At 44.0% G+C, this 17,566-nt stretch overlaps 1 protein-coding gene across 1 annotated transcript in view; it reads left to right on the top strand.

Annotated features, from left to right (window-relative positions):
- Positions 1-11,305, top strand: part of MMP25 (matrix metallopeptidase 25) — a 109,416-nt gene extending 98,111 nt beyond the window's left edge. The window contains exons 9-10 of the mRNA XM_029606779.1: positions 5,549-5,809; positions 8,301-11,305. Coding sequence (XP_029462639.1) covers positions 5,549-5,809; positions 8,301-8,620 — 581 coding nt within the window. The 3' untranslated portion in view covers positions 8,621-11,305. The remainder of the gene's footprint in view (positions 1-5,548; positions 5,810-8,300) is intronic.
- Positions 11,306-17,566: the final 6,261 nt, after the last annotated feature.

The following is a 17,566-nucleotide window of genomic DNA, read 5'->3' on the forward strand; positions in this document are numbered from 1 at the left end:
AAAATTTATCAAAATATAAAATTGTCAACTGACAAAACCACAGTTTTTTAATACTTCCGTCTGATATGGAAAGATCAAACAATGGGTCTCTGTCCATTTTGAAATCAAGCAGGAGACCTTTCGGTCCCAATTTAAGAATTGACAGAAATGGAACACACACAGTAGGAGATTATACCTACAGGCTCTGGAAATTTATTGTTTGATCTTTCCATATCAGACAGAAGTATTAAAAAAACTGTGTTTTTGTCAGTTGACAACTTTAAATTTTGATAAATTTTGACAAGTTTTGGCTCCTGGAGCCTATTCACCAGCAGTTCAAGATTTTAAAATTCCAACATGTTCTGATATCCGTCAATTGTGGTGACTTAACGTATATTTGCACAATGAGCCTAATATCTCTTGAACACAATCTGTAATATGGACCGCATATAAAAGTGACTGCAAATGATTGAGAAGACCGAGCGATCTCCATACTCACAGGAGATACGCTGTCTGGCTTGCTGATGCGGTTCACTTCATATACAAACATTTTTTCTTTAAATATACAAATAAAATAAAAAATAGATTTATGATCATTTAAGTGGACGATTATTTTGAAGTATTTATATGTTATTCCTAATTTAAACAGATATGAAAACAATGTTATTTTCACATTGTGAGCATACTGTAATGCCATAGTGATGAAACATAAAAAGTATTAATAAAATTAATTTTATTTTATTTTATTAAATTTTTATTCATCAATTTATTTATTTTATTTGTATTTATTTTTATTTATTATTTATTTATTATTTATTCATTGTTTTTTATTTACTATATTTATTTAATATTTATTTATTTATATTTTTATTTATTGATTTTATTTTATTTTATTAATTTTATTAATAAAATTAATAAAATTAAGTATAAAATAAAAGTATTAATAAAATAAAAAAGTATTAATAAAATTAATAAAAAGTATTGTAAACCGAGGTGATGTTATTAACGTGCTGCGGTATATAAAAAAAAATCTCTAAATAAATAAATAGGTACGTCTTCAATTGCTTCAGGTTCCATAATATGGGGCAAGCTAGTGTAATGGCCGGGGAGTGGTTAAGGTTATTAGGTGACGTTCTCTTTTCTTAGTTCCCACAGACAAACAGAAAATATCTACACACTGCACTTAGCTGATTTTCACATTTATTGTCACAGTAAATTGAATATATCTAATCTAAGATTAATAAAAATTGCAATGCACATAAGAATATGGTATAATGTAAACAAGGGAAATTACAAATGTAATAAAAGATACAATAAAGTATATATATATATATATATATATATATATATAGATATATAGATATAGATATATATTGGATCTAGGCTTTAAATAAAATAAAGATATTGCGTACCTAAAATGGTATATCCACAGAGAACCCTCAAATAGGGTAAATAATACAACTAATGTTTTAAATGATTTGAAAGATGCTTAATGTTGCAAGCTTTATTATACAATGGCAGAGAATATCAAAACTATTCAAAAAATAATCCAAAAAATAAAATTGGCACAATAACACACACACATATATTTATCAATTGTTCTGGTCAATCATTCCTCATTCACACCGCTTCTAAACTCTCTGTAGTGTTATGCATTTATAACAAATACTTAAACTGCTGTTAATTAACAGCTTGCTAAATGCAGTATTCTCATCTATGAATTTTCAATGTCTGAAAATAAAAATGCATATCTATTTGTTAATTCTGAAACCCCTGCTTGATTGAACTCTAATTAAAAATGTTATGGTTTTGAGGTGTTTGGTGGATTCGTAGGTGCTGCAGTGATGGCCACTCCCATGGGGAGGAGCCCTGCGGGGAACTGCAGTACCAGGCTAGACTCAGATGCACAAACACAGAGTTTTTATTGTACAGCTTGTAGAGTTCACCAGAGGTGGCGGTAGTGAGTAGATTCCTGCAGCAGCAGTCTTGGGTCCTCAGCTGAGGAGACCCGTCCCACAATGGTAGTATAGGGAGCTCCGATGTAGATCTTCAGTGGGGAGCTGTAGGTGAGACAGACTGGTAGATGTTAAATTACTCACACTCTTGTAGCTGTAATGGTGGAGTTCCCAGCAGGTAGAAGTAATGGTAGCAGGCACCAAAGTAGACAGCTCAGGCCCTTGAGGAGCGAGTACCTGGATATTGGATAGGCACCTGGAAAGAAGCATAGGGCCCCCGAGGAGCGGGTACCCAAGTTACTAGAACCCCGGAGGGTAGAGAGAGCTTCCAGCAGCAGCGAGAAGTGGCAGAGCAGCTTAGACCGGACAAATCCAATCCTTGCTAACTCAAAGTCAGTCAGCAAATGGGCAGGCTAAATACCCGGATGTTGTGACGTCACTCGAGGGGGACGCCTCAGAGGTTCGCACCAATGTTGGAATAAAGACGTGGGTAGCACGCGCACTCTAGGAGGCCCTCAGGTGAATCATGGCGGAAAACCTTGCCATAGCCGTTCCGGGGACGCCGGAGAGTGGCAAGCAGACGCGGCGGTTGCCATTTTCCCGAGGCTGGTAGAGAAAGCAAATATTGAGGTGAGGCATGTGGGACGAAGCCGTCTGAGTCCGGACGCAACAAAACCCATTAAATGCTTAAATTACAAGACCATAAACTATGCCTTTCACTTCTTATTGGTAGCCACAGTGTTGCATTAACGCCTCATTACATTAAATAAGCTGCTCTTCATCTGTTTACCAAAGCTATACCTAGCTCGGATGCATGGCTACAGTTTAAAAAGGAGTTATAAAGCTGTGTCCCTCACTCATTACATACAGGCCGATACAGTACAATGCGCTCCGACAGAGCGCACTGTTAATCCTCGATTGGATGCGCATTTGACGCGCTAGCGTTACCCCTTATTCAGTAAGGGGCCGAAAACGCGCGTCCAACACCCCCCCCCCCGAACCTAATAGCGCCCGCAACATGCAAATGCATGTTGATGGCCCTATTAGGTATTCCCGCGCGATTCAGAAAGGAAAATGTGCAGCCAAGTCGCACATTTTACTTTCAGAAATTAGCGCCTACCCAAAGGTAGGCACTAATTTCTTCGGGCACCGGGAAAGTGCATCCTCCGACTTAACATCATGGCGATATTAAGTCAGAGGTCCCGAAAGTTACCAAAAGTAAAAATAAATAAATAAATAAAATTTGAAATTGGCCCGCGGCTCGAAAACCAGACGCTCAATTTTGCTGGCATCCAGTTTCCGAACCCGTGGCTGTCAGCGGGCTCGAGAACTGACGCTGGCAAAATTGAGCGTCGGCTGTCAAACCCACTGACAGCTGCCGCTCCAGTCCAAAAGGAGGCGCTAGGGATGCACTAGTGTCCCTAGCGCCTCCTTTTACCTGTTTTTACTGCCGGGCCTAATTTGCATACTGAATCGTGCACACAGGAGAGTGGCCTGTTCGCCCGCTCTCCCACGGACTTTACTGTATCGGCCCGACAGAGTTGCGTTACCTTCTTAGCGTGTTGGAAACTTTTTCAAGTCTCTTTGTTGGAACTGTATCTGGAGCAGACATTAATTCGTCTTTGCAGTTCAGACAGTGTGATGTTAGTGTCACATTGGGCTCTTAGCTGTTTGTATCTAGTGGTCATTTGTATAGAACTTTATTGACCCCTGTGGAGAGCTTCATACACAGGGTCCTCAAGATCAATTTGTATAAAGCTTTCTTGAGCCCTGTAGAGAGCTTCAACCACAGAAATTCTTAAGAGTACTGTCTTCCATTGTACATTTGTAATTATGCTGATTTGGTTTTCCTATGTTCTAAGAATCTTTTCTTGTCTGCTGGCATCTATTCTGTTTCATTGTGGTGATAACAACCCAGCAAATGATTTAGCAAATGAGATCCTAAGTTTTCAGCTGAAAATTCACTTAAATTTAGGGACTAAATTTAGGTCTGCTATTCATTTTGCTAGATTTAGAAATCTAAGGGCCAGATTCATGCCTTTCTCCCATTTTATGTCTATGAGAAAAACTCAGTTTTACACATTTAATGCTTTTGAAAATCAGGCCCTTAGGGCCGGATTTTAATACCTACGTGCGGGTGTAGATTTGTGCGCGCTACCCTGCGTGCACAAATCTACGCCCAATTTTATAACATGCGTGCATGTTATAAATCCGGGGTCGGCACATGCAAGGGGGTGCCCACTTGTGCACCTTGCACGCGCCGAGCCCTAGGGGAGCCCCGACGGCTTTCCCTATTCCCTCCGAGGCCGCTCTGAAATCGGAGCAGCCTCTGAGGGAACTTTCCTTCCGCCCCCCCCCCCACCACACCTTCCTCTCCCTTCCCCTATATAACCCGCCCCCCAGCCCTACCTAAAACCCCCTGACCTTTATTTTTCAAGTTTCGCCTGCCTCCAGGCAAGCGAGGTTGTGCGCGCTGGCCAAGTGCCTGCGCGCGCTCCCCTGGCCTAGAGGCCCTACGGAGTCCCTCTGGCCACGCCCACACCCCACCCCCTTTTTCAAGCCCTGGTACATTCGCGCGTCGCCGAGCCTATGCAAAATAGGCTCGGTGCGTGTAACCCCCCAGCACCCATAAATCCAGCTGGATTTACACTTAGGACTTTTAAAATCTGCCCCTTAGTGAATTAGGTCCTAAGGTAGATACCTAATGCTAAAACTCCATGCTAAGCACCTAACTTTTTTTCCTCACCCCAACTCTGTCCACTTTTTAGCAACCTAAATATAGGCACCTCGTGAAATTAGAAGCCTAAATTTAGGTACTTGGTCACCACTAGTGAATTTTCAACAAGGCCAACTTAGGAGTCTAATTCCCAAAGTTAGACCTTTTAACCCTTTGAAAATTGACCTCCTTATAATTTAATGTACCTAAATTTAGGAACTGAGACTGACAATTTTTAAATTCAAGCCTAAGCATCCAACTTTTAAATGTAGATGCCTAGTTTGTTTTTTTAAAATATTGAACTCTTAGTAAAAAGGCCCCTAAAATAACTAAGGATTCCTAGAGGTTCTCCCAATGGCTAAAGATACTGATATTTTTTGAGCCTGGTTCATTTTCAACTTCCAGTTCAGTTGGAATCTGTCCCATCCCCTCTGGCCCACTCACTAACATTTTTACGAGGTGTTAATGAGGAAGTGTCTGAAGATGAGATATCATTGCCATTCATTGGAAATCAAAGCGTTTTGCCCTGCCCCCTTCTCGCTCTCTAACCCAGCCACCACAGAGAATTTATTCACAATCCTGCCCTAACTCACTTCCACGTGGGGGCTGAGAATGCTGCTTCCACACTGTCCCCAGCTGATACAAAGCAAAGAAGCAGAAAATGGGCCTGGGAATGAAATCCAGACCTTGCACTGGCCAGGGGTCCTATCCCATTATTATTTTAATATTAATGCAGAGAGTATTTAAATGTTATTATTGTTATCGCCGCTTTGATTTATAATCTTGTAAGAGATGCAATTAATTAAAAATAATGGATTGAACCGAATACTTCTCATTTGTGCACAGAGAGTTTGCCATTCTCTGTCACCAACTCACCGACTTTGCCGCTTGCTTGCAGGGCACAACTATTGGGTGTTTAAAGATACAACAGTGGAGCCCGGTTATCCTCGCAGCCTCAGAGACTTTGGGCTCCTCCCCAACGTTGGCATTGACGCAGCGTTTGTCTGGCAGCACAACGGCAAGACCTATTTCTTCCAAGGCAGCAAGTTCTGGCGCTTTGATGAACACGCTAGCAGAATGGACCCGGGCTACCCCAAAGAGGTGAACATGTGGCAGGGCGTGCCCCAGGATGTGGATGATATTGTCAGCTGGAACGATGGTAGGTTCTTGGAGGAAGGGGTTAGAGGAGCTTGAGTTTCTCCACAATGCATTCAAACACCTAACAGGGCAAGGTTAACTCATTTTCTCAATCAGTGCCAAGGGAGTGCCACCAACTCTATTTGTCATGGTTACTAAAATACTGCTTTTTGGCCATGATTATTAGGGTTTGGTAGAATGACTATACAATTTTATTATTTTTTTCTGCAAATTTGTCTCAGAGAGTTCCAGATGCACCACCCTGAGCAGGGTCACCCTTATAATAAATATTCTGGAGGAAAAATCAGTGGGTTTCTGTGAGCAGGAGGGAATGGAAGCAGTTTGTGGACTCCTTGCAGCAGCAGATGCAAGCGAGACTGACAGAAAACAATACCTACTACATGCTTGCTACACTTTATGACTGACGGGTGAAATGGAGCCTTCCCCTGCAGTCCCAATGTCTCACATGCAGGGAGGAGAGGCTGGTAGCAGGCTGGAGGCCAGGACTGGGTACAAACTTTCTCCTAAATACATATACTCTCACAAACATGTATGCAAAAACATTGTTCCCCCCTACTTGTCTCAGTGATCCTTCATCTCCAGGCTCCTTCAGAGCTCAATCCCCAGCCATTCTTTGCCTACCAGAGCTCAATAAGCAGTGGTGCATGAAGGATAACTGAGAGCTGGACACTTGAGGAGGATGCAGATGCAGGGTCACCGAGGTAAGGAAAAAGGTAGAGAGAATGGGGCCCTATCATTCTACCCCCAGTGGTCCTAGAGCCCCTGAGTCTCACCCCCAAACCCTGGTAGTCTTCAAACTCCCCATCCTGATAGTTTCTATTCCCCCCCCCCTTTGGAAAAGTGTCCTCTCCTGCAACCTCCTTCTTGGCCAGTAAGGCATAGGCCTTCTCTTCAAGCCAAAATCAGCTGGCTATCCTCTGCCTTTGGGGTTGGGGGCAGACTAGTATGCACCATCTGCTCTCCTCAGCCAGGAACTCAAAAGTGCATTCAGCTCTTTACCTCCTTTGGGGAGGAAGTAAGCGAGCAACACTACATACTTTCCTTTCTCAATCCTCTTTTCTTCCTCTCATTTATTCTTTCCCATCCCCTCCAATTGCCTCATACACAGATTTCCCTCACAACTTGCCTGAATCCTCACTTAGTCACACCCCACAACAGATTTGATTTTCTCACTCTCCACCCCCCCCCCAAACTGCAGCCCCTTCAATCCCTTCACTCACTTGCCTCCTTTCCTTCAGATATCCTTACTCATGTAACTTCCCTCCAATCCCTTCATTCACCTCCCCCACCACCACCCTCTCACTTAACTCTCTTGCCCCTCCCCCCTCCCCTAGTGTGGTCACCAGTGGCAGAGATTTATTTATCTATTTATTTATTTATTTATTTATTATTTTTATATACCGACATTCGATCTCAATCGAGATATCACACCGGTTTACATTCAGGTACTGTAGGGGGAGAGTCTGGGAAGCCAGCAAAGAAAGCAGCAACCTGGGCAGGAAGCTGACACACACAGCGCAGTGGGGTAGAAGCAATAGAGCTGACAGGAATTCACCTCATTTCTCCTCAGCCTTGGCCATTATGCCTCAGGGCTTTCTCAACTGTGCCAGGAAATTGTATAAAAATCAAGGTCATTTGGGCAATCCTGTCCCAGGTAAAAAAAAAAAAAAACAAACCCTCCCATGCATTCTGCTTTGGGCACTGGACGGCTGGAAATTATCTGTGTTCTTCTTCATTTATGCAGGAAAGCTGGAACTGATTTACCCTGCCAGCTCGGCTCCATTGCTGTAGGAGAGCCAGACCTGATTTACAGCACTGGCTTTAGTCTGCTTCCTTAGTTCCAGAGAAAGTGACAGATAGGCCAAGGGTGAAAGTTGTGAGCGGTAGTGCCAATCATCAAGGCCAGGATTGAAGCCTTTACGCGACTGGCACTACCGCTCACAACTTTCAGACTTGCGCTAGTTCATCCCCTTTTTGGGCCTATTCTTTTCAGTTTCTGCTTCAGTATCACTCTGTCCCTTCTTGTTCCCTGTAGAGCCAGGAGGAGAGGAACTGAATTAGGGAGCAGAGTGGCTGTTCCCCCCTCTCCACCCCTGCTGTTCTGCTTCTTATCTGAAGCTGAAAGTGCTGAAACTGGGGTCCTGGCTGTTCCCCCACAAATTTAGCCCTGCCTTCCAGACTGAGGTGTACTCAGGCTTTTTCTTTTCTGCATAGCTGTAGGCCTGGAATGGCCTATTTGCTGAGCCAGTGGAGGCCAGCACTGTAAAGGAATTTAAAATACTTGGGACAGATACAGCGGGCAATGGTTGGTTGAGAGGCTGGTTAAAGATATGGGGGAAGGGAGAGGTGTTGATGTTGGTCCAACTATGGGAATTTATATGCTTAGTTACCCAAAACTTTAGAGGACTAAGAATTGTGGATGGGTCAAGTTGTCCTTATTAAGTATCATTAACTTTATTTTAACATATTTGTTATTTTTTTGTTCCCTCTAGGTGACACTTATTTTTTCAAAGGCACCAAGTACTGGAAGTTTACAGGGGGTAAAGTGGAAGCAGACAGTGGGTTTCCTCGCTCTGTGGCCCATGATTGGATGTACTGCGACATGACCTCTGAGGGCCTGCCAACACAGCAGCCTAAGCTCAAGGGAGAGTCAGCCTGCACGTGTGTGAGGGATGGAGCCTCTGTTGTGTTGCCAAATGGCAGCTTTTTTTATATCTTCATTCTTTTCATGGGCTGGAGCATGTCTCCCCATCTTCTGTTGCGAATAACTGTTCACAATAAAAAAAGATGCATAAACGCAGGTGCGCATTGAAAGTCATAGAAATGAAGTAAATTTGAAGAAAAACCTAAAAATTGCATCATGGGAAGGAAAACACATTTTACTGTAAGCACTTTTCTCAATATTTTTTTTTGCTCAAAATTGCATTCAATTTGTGCTTATATAAGGAAATCATACAACATCATTTTTGATAACAGGCTGGACGAAAATGGTACAACAACCATAAGTCCTTTAATTTCCTTATCACCCTGCTAGATCAATCGCGAATAGTGGGTTTTACTCTGCACCCCAGAAAATGAAGACAGAGGGCACAGCTTTTTCAAATAATCATCATTGGATAAAGGGAGGTGCAGCCTGGGCCCTGGCCAGTAGTCTGTCTCTCCAGCAGATGGTAGACACATAGATTGGTGCAGCAAAATTCCCGGCTGCCAGGGTCCTTGGCATGCCTCAGCCTAGTTGAGCAGGGACTGGAGTACTCCTTGGGCAATGCCTCAGCCTAGTTGAGCAGGGACTGGAGTACTCCTTGGGCAATGCCTCAGCCTAGTTGAGCAGGGACTGGAGTATTCCTTGGGCAGTGCCTCAGACTAGTTGAGCAGGGACTGGAGTACTCCTTGGGCAATGCCTCAGCCTAGTTGAGCAGGGACTGGAGTACTCCTTGGGCAATGCCTCAGCCTAGTTGAGCAGGGACTGGAGTATTCCTTGGGCAGTGCCTCAGACTAGTTGAGCAGGGACTGGAGTACTCCTTGGGCAATGCCTCAGACTAGTTGAGCAGGGACTGGAGTACTCCTTGGGCAATGCCTCAGCCTAGTTGAGCAGGGACTGGAGTACTCCTTGGGCAATGCCTCAGCCTAGTTGAGCAGGGACTGGAGTACTCCTTGGGCAATGCCTCAGCCTAGTTGAGCAGGGACTGGAGTATTCCTTGGGCAGTGCCTCAGACTAGTTGAGCAGGGACTGGAGTACTCCTTGGGCAATGCCTCAGACTAGTTGAGCAGGGACTGGAGTACTCCTTGGGCAATGCCTCAGACTAGTTGAGCAGGGACTGGAGTACTCCTTGGGCAATGCCTCAGACTAGTTGAGCAGGGACTGGAGTACTCCTTGGGCAATGCCTCAGACTAGTTGAGCAGGGACTGGAGTACTCCTTGGGCAATGCCTCAGACTAGTTGAGCAGGGACTGGAGTACTCCTTGGGCAATGCCTCAGACTAGTTGAGCAGGGACTGGAGTACTCCTTGGGCAGTGCCTCAGACTAGTTGAGCAGGGACTGGAGTACTCCTTGGGCTACAGCCCTTCTTTGGGGATGATGGTGCCTGTTGAGCAACTTTACCTCCTAGGACCTTTAGGTTTTTCCCTGGTGGAATAGGCCTTGGAGCTGATCCCAGGTACTTTAATTATATGGTTGATTGGCCATTGTAGGCGGCTCCTAAGGATTTTGTCCTGGTTGAGCCCTTGATGGGGGCTCCCTCAGTGAACTTCTTCAGTTCCCCTTTTCTCCTGTTCTCTCTCCGCTTCCTTTTTTTTTTATTGCAAGACAGATGCGGCATTTGGGGCAGGTACTCTCAGAGTAGTTCTCTCTTCCCTCCTACCCAGCTACTCTAAACTTGGGTAATCCACACTTGTCTGGACTAGTCTAGCAGGATGATAAGGAAGGAGAAATGTAGTCATATCTTTCTAACTTCGTTTCTGTGAGTACTGCTCAACAGTTCAGAACTCAGGGACCAAGTATCTGCACATATGTAGCTCTCTCTCTCTTTTCCTCTTCTTCAGGAGACATAGGGATTATAGTCCTCTCCTCATGGAAGCAGCTAGACCCCTCTCTGTCATCTTTTCTTCCTCCTCACCTCTCTGCTCCTGCATAGGGGATACTAGAAGAGGTTCCTCTCTCCTGATAAGGGACTTGCTCCATTGATTTGACAGAGTTACTGGCAAGGACCCAAGCTGTACCTCCCTGTAGCCATGATTATGCCACAAAAGAGGTGTCTTCTGTCTCCTGCAGCTGGGGGACAGAGTAAAACTCACCTGTCTGGATTAGTTGAGCATAACTCAAGGAAAGGAAATTAACAGGTATGACTAGATTTCTCCTTAATTCCACAGGAATTTAAGACTGTGCAATCTAACCAGTGCCATTGCTTCTTGAATAACTTTTTCACTTAGGAAGAACAGCTGTTTCATAAATGAAAATTTTTCACTTCTTCCATCTTGAAAGTATTGCAACAGTGGTGGACAGCCTGTAGAAAATGTTTCCTTGCACCTATGTGTATATTAGATACAAGAAACTATTGTCAGAATGAAACAATGTTGTTGCTTGGTACTTATATGGCAGAGAGATGAGTCTAGCCTATAGTAGGGAAAACAACTTGTATATAACGAGGATCCACATACCTCACACACAGTCTGAGCTCATGAATAAAGCTTTTCCCTTGTCTGTTGTATCTATTAACTATCTCTGATGTTTGGATGGAGATAAAGTATTATTCTAAAGGAGATAAGCACAGTGGAAAATCTGCCTATTCAAAGCCCTTGTCTTACATTCTTTGACAATATTTTCAGGAATTTCTAAAGCTCATTACACTATGTTTATGGGAATTCATATCTATAACAGTGTGGCATACCATTTTGTTTTACGAATAGGCTGCTTGCATAATGATAGCCCTTTAAGGGCCCTCATACTGTTTTATGTTTATACTTTTTTCAATTTAATTAAAGAGAGGAATTTCTTTCTATATTAATTTTAAGAAATAATTACTTGTCTTATGCTGTCTGAATGAACAATGTTTCATTATTCTGGCTTTCATTCTGAAACTTTTTCTACCTCATGTTCTTCACACATGATGAGCTACATTTCAGTCCCTCCTGATTTCAAAGAATACTGAATTTTAATTCATTTTCTGCTTCACTTTAGCATTCAATAATAGAAGAATCCACAATGTCAGGAAACAACCAATATAGACTTCACCATCTCTATCACCAGCTCCTGTCAACTTGACGTTGTTTTTGAAGTAGCAAGTTAAGTACAACTTTTCCAGCACTTTTGAGACCATTAGTGCATTAATTGGGACAGCTGTGGTTCACAAGCGTCCCGTTAAATTCAGCTCATTGAGACCTATGATTATACCATAGGAGAAGCTTGCGCCACTATAAGCTCTCATAAAGCCTAGACATTGGGCACGCAATATATGAGGTCTCATTGGGTTTCCCACCCTTCATTTTCTTCAGGAATATTTGATTTATAGTCACTTTAGCATTCAGCAGACTTATCTGTGGGGAAATCATCAGCAATTAGCCATGCCAACACAACTATTTAAATTACATACTTGATTGAAATCTAACCAATCACAATCTAATGTCATCATCACACAATTTATTTAAACCAATCAATAAACAAGATTCAGCTCTTTTTGTTACAATGTTCTCTCAACCTAGCTTGATGGACTCTCTACCTGGGTAACATCAAGCTAGGTTGAGAGAACATTATACAAAACTCATCTTTGTGTGAGTTTCCTCACTCCTAAGGTCATCAAATCTTCACAAGAGTGTACTGTTCTGTTCGTACGTCTCACTCTGAATGTCAAAGTGGCCCCTAACCCCTACACTAATACCTAAACCTCACCTCGAGTTACTAGGTGGGCCTCATAATGAGGTATAAATACCTAACTAACGGGCCGATAGAGTACATTGCGCTCCGACGGAGCGCACTGTTAATCCACCATTGGACGTGCGTTTTCCCTTACCCCTTATTCAGTAAGGGGCCGAAAACGCGTCGAACCTAATAGCGCCCTCAACATGCAAATGCATGTTGGTGGCCCTATTAGGTATTCCCGCGCGATTCACAAAGCTCAGAAATTAGCGATATTAAGTCAGAGGTCCCGAAGGGTAAAAAAATAAATAAATAAAAATAATTTGAAGTCGGCCCGCGTCTGTCGGGTCAAAAACCGGATGCTCAGTTATCCGGCGTCCGGTTTCCAAGCCCGTGACTGTCAGCGGGCTCAAGAACCAATGCCGGCAAAATTGAGCATCGGCTGTCAAACCCGCTGACAGCCGCCGCTCCGGGCCAAAAGGAGGAGCTAGAGAGGCGCTAGTGTCCCTAGCGCCTCCTTTTACCTGTTTCTACCGCCTGGTCTCATTTAAATACAGAATTGCACGCACAGGCAAGTGGCCTGTGCACGCGCCGGGAGAGAGGGCGTTTGCCCGCTCTCCCGCGGCCTTTACTGAATCGGCCCGTAAGAGCCTTATAGCTAGGTTTTTTATCTCTCTCCCTCCCTCCCCCTCCAGTGGTTGTGGCCATAGTTTGCTAAATTCCAGAGTGAAGCAGAGAATGAATTAAAATTCATTATCCTTTGAAAGCATCAGTATTCCTGAGGAACATGCAGAGGAGCCAAAACAGTTGTATCAAGTGTGAATATCTATTTATCAAGTTGACTTAGGGAATAGCCACTACTATTACTATCATCAGGAGCATGGGATGTACTTAGTTTTTGGGTACTTACCAGGTTCTTGTAGCCTGGATTGGCCACTGTTGGAAACAGGATGCTGGATTTGATGGACCCTTGGTCTGACCCAGTATGGCAATTTCTTTGTTCTTAAGATAAGTAATTCTCTCTTAAAAATAAAACAGAATTCCCCTCGAATTGCCTTGGAAAAAACAAAACAAAAAATTATATATATATATATATAAAAATATGATACATGATGAGGGTTTGTAAAGGGCTACAATTATACAAGCAACCCACCTAAGAAACAAACTGCAACACTGTTCTAAATATGATCTAAAGAGCCAGTAGATCATCATGAACAAATTGTCAAATGGTGTAAGACAAGGGTTTTGAATATTTAGATGTTCCCCAGGGGCTCCCTACTTACAGTTTAGTTAGTGGAAACACTGGGATCACTTTAGAAATGTTGTTTCTAAAGTTTGATGCTAAAGCCCATAGTACTCCACAGAGCACTCAGCCTGCAGCTGACTTGGATATCCATACCCTGCACCCAGGTGCTTAGTGACATTCTTTCCCCATGTGCAAAGCCATTTTTATTTAATATGGAAAGGGAACACAGGACAAAGAGAAGGTACCAGACCACACTGAGTCATTTTTATAAGCAACTTGTAGTAATTTCCCAAAGCAGTTTTAAAACAGTAATAAAATAAAAAATTCCTCAAATTCAAAAACTGTAGATTTTACTGGTGAAATAAAGGAAAGTAGCCTGGGTTTGGAAAACATTACCTTCAAAAGAGCATAAGGACATTTAAATGTATTAAATACATTCTATAAAAAATTAATATGTCTTAATCAGATACACTTCTAGTGATGTTGAGGCTTGATGCATTCACTACTGCTCCAAGGATTTGTTCCAAACAGGGGAAAAGCTTGACTTTCAGGGCTCTTAAACAAATTGGTTAGTTGCTCTCTTCAGATTACTAATGTATAGAGAATAGTGTTCCAACAAAAAATAACATTAGTTACAAATCTTCTTCAATAGAAATAACAGACAGGCGGGACATATGGCACCCTCTCCCATCCCCCTTTCCAGTCAACACAGAACACCAAATTGGGAATTAACATGGCTGCAGATTATCATCAAAAAAACAAAGCCCTGATCTATTCAAAATCTGAGGAAAATTATCTAAACAATCACACAAAAACTTAACCTCAGTAGAACATAATTTTTCTTTTAAACAGGTAAAGTTTGTAGGACCTTCATGACCTCAGTTTGCAATCATCACAAACTGTACAGACCTCTGGTCCACTTTATTCTTTAATATTTTCCAGACACACTTCGGAGTAATAATTTTTATACAAGATTTTTTGATTTTTTCTAAAAAGACATGAAAGTCCTCGGGGGCAAATAGATCTTTTCCTATTTAATTCATAAGGGAAGAGAGCTTTGGCTATCAAACACTTAGCTTCAATGTCCGATCTGTACATCACCCCACATGGCCATGTTTCGATGGTTCTCTGCCTCAGGGGGTCTTCACATCCAAATTAGAATTGCTCACAGTCACTGCATCTGCATCTTTGACATCCAGATCTATCCCCGATAGTTTTACCTATAACTCTAAACCTCTATATATAAAAGACTTCCAAAATGGCATCAAACTCGTTTATTATCAACATTACACCAGAGCCTACCAGCATAAAACAGCACCCCACCGAAATGCTCCCAGGCCATATGCCACCACACCCCGGTGACATACTGCGTAATCTCTCCCCCTCCCTGTCTGTCAATCAACCAGCGGCACCCCTGCCGCTTACCAGTCCTCCCTGCCATGATACAGCAGTAAGGACCTGCATGAGCAGGCAGGACATACAGCATTCTCTCCCGTTCCCCTTCCCAATAAACACAGAACACCAAATTAGAAATTATTAACAAGGTGGCAGTTTATTAACATTACACCCTAGCCTACAAGCATAAAATAACAACCTCCAAAATCCCCCCCAGGCCATTTGCCACCATACCCCAGAGGCAAACTACTTAATCCCTCCCCCACCCCTGTCAATAAATCCCTGCCACTTACCAGTCTTCCCTGCCACGACCCAGAACTAAGAATTCGCAGCAATGCCGTGACTGCACTGCAAAGCTGTCACGTGTAGCAGCCCCCCAGCAATCACGTGCTCCCCACCATGTTTTCCCCAAGTGCAAAAACTTCTTCAACTAACAATAAACTAACTTAGGATCGGGTTTACCGCCACAAACAAGGACTACCCCAGTTGGCCTTGTCCCCCAACAACAACTGTGGCTAAAATTCCTTTGCAATAAAAACCTCTCCAATGCCTCTTGAAGTGCGTTATTAAACAAGTCAATACTCATCTCCGACAGATGAATGCCGTCCGACATGTAAAGTCCAGAGCATGCATCTGTAGCCCAATCATACCTAATTCGAAAACCACCCTGCCCTTCGACCCACAACTCCACTTGCTTATTAACTTTTTTAACCCCGTGCTTCCAAAGAGGCTGGTCCCTAAACTTCCACTGGAGCACAATGTTTGACCATCTTCATCAAAGATCCAAAGTCCTTCCGAGCTAGTGCAGCATATCCAGACAAGAACAAGTCCTCAAATTGTTACCCCCAAGGTGCACGACGAGGACAGCAGGACTCTGACGGATCTTTTGTAAGTCATTGATATCCAGCAAGAGCTGGTTCCATAACATTCCACGATGCCCAAACCAGCAAACATGTTGGCCTTCTGATATTAAGCCCAAATGTTCACCGTAAGGTCTCAAAGCCCTCCAGTGAGTCCAATGAAAGAATGAGTAGCCCATGACCCAGGCACACCATAATCGATGCAACCCAACTTGAGTCCTGCAAGAAATAAGCACAAATTAAATATTCCTCCTGCATACCCCCGCCATCCCTTTAACCAGCTTACCTCCCTGACCTCACATAAGAAGAAAATTCCTTAGACTGCCATTGATCAATCCTTTGAATTTGTTTCTGTGACATCCCTGCCTCCGCTGCGCTAGTAGCCATGCCTGTTCGAAAGGAATGTGTTTTATACACCTTAACATCCCAACCCAATTTCCTAGTCACCAAACACAGCATGCTAGTATACTGAAACTGTGTCAATAACGAGTTGTCCTCTTGCACCAAAAAATGACACCCTTTTTGAGTTCTAGACCACATAAATGCCCATAGACACTGCACAGGACACACTGACACATGAGATGCCTGACCCAATAGAACCCACTGCCCCTTCCGGTCAGTTTAGGACTGGTGAATGTACATGCGTACCTGGTCCTCCAACACACACACATGCTCTACTAACAAATCCCTAGGGCTCGGTTGGGCTGTGGACTCCACTACAAGGTCCCCAATACTCATGGCCACGAAAAAAAAGCAAATGCAAAAGCCATTCATAAAAGTAGGACTTCATAGGAGGACCAACACACCCCCAACAGGGTGTTCTGAAACAATCAGCAATTCTGCGTACTAAATAGGCTTCCTACAATCTCTCATCACATCCCCAATCCACTACCAACCAGCTAGGAGGTGTTTCACACAGAAACTGACTGCCAGATTACCCCAGCCCAGAATCTTTTGAAAAAAGGAAAACCCAGCCACTTGCGCCCAAACCATTGCTAATGAATAACACACCCTTTTTTCCCATAATAGGGATAGGTATTCATTTAAAATGAAAATGCAAAATGCAACAAATAAAGCAAATTCATTTCATTTGGGGAGCTCCAAACCAAATGGGGGGGGGGGGGCCCCCGAATGAAATTAACCTTATTCATTCATTTTGTTTTAAACAAATGCATTGGGCATTTGGCTGGAAAACAGGGCCTCGCCTAGAGCACAGGCCAAGGCCCAAAGCACAGGCCACGGCCTATGCCCTAGGCAAGGCCCCGGCTTCGGGCCTAGGGTGAGGCACCAGCGTTATGCTCAGACATAGGCCGAGACCCAAAGCAGGGACCACAGCTTAGACCTGAGCACAATGCCGGAGTCTCGGCGGAGGCACAGGCCATTGCCGGGGCCTCAGTTGAGACCCCCCCCCCCCCAAAAAAAAACAAAACAACTTACCTGATCCATTGGGTATTTGTCGAAGGCTGGGTCCTGACGCCAGGACCTTGGCCCAAGCCCAGGCCTGATGCCACAACCCGACTTGGAAGACGGGTCCCGATGTTGGGGCCTTGGCCCAGGCCCGATGCCACAACCTGACCCGGAGGCTGGGTCCTGATGCTGGTGCCTAAGCCCAGGCCCGACACTGCAACTTGACCTGGAGGCAGGGTCTTGAGGCTGGGGATTAGGCCCGATGCTGTGACCGGACCCGGAGGATGGGTCCTAATGCTGGGACCTTAGCCTAGGCTGGGCCCCAAGCCCAGGCCTGATGCTGTAACCCGACCTGGAGGCTGGGTCCGCTGCCCGGATCCAGGCCCAATGCCTAGGCCCAGTCCCAGGCCCTGGTGTTCAGGCCTGGGAGCTCCGCAATCCGCCATCTTGTGACCTTGGGCAAGTCACTTTACCCTCCATTGCCTCAGGTACAAACTTA

This window comes from Rhinatrema bivittatum, chromosome 6 (assembly GCF_901001135.1).
Source record: "Rhinatrema bivittatum chromosome 6, aRhiBiv1.1, whole genome shotgun sequence".
Taxonomy (NCBI): domain Eukaryota; kingdom Metazoa; phylum Chordata; class Amphibia; order Gymnophiona; family Rhinatrematidae; genus Rhinatrema; species Rhinatrema bivittatum.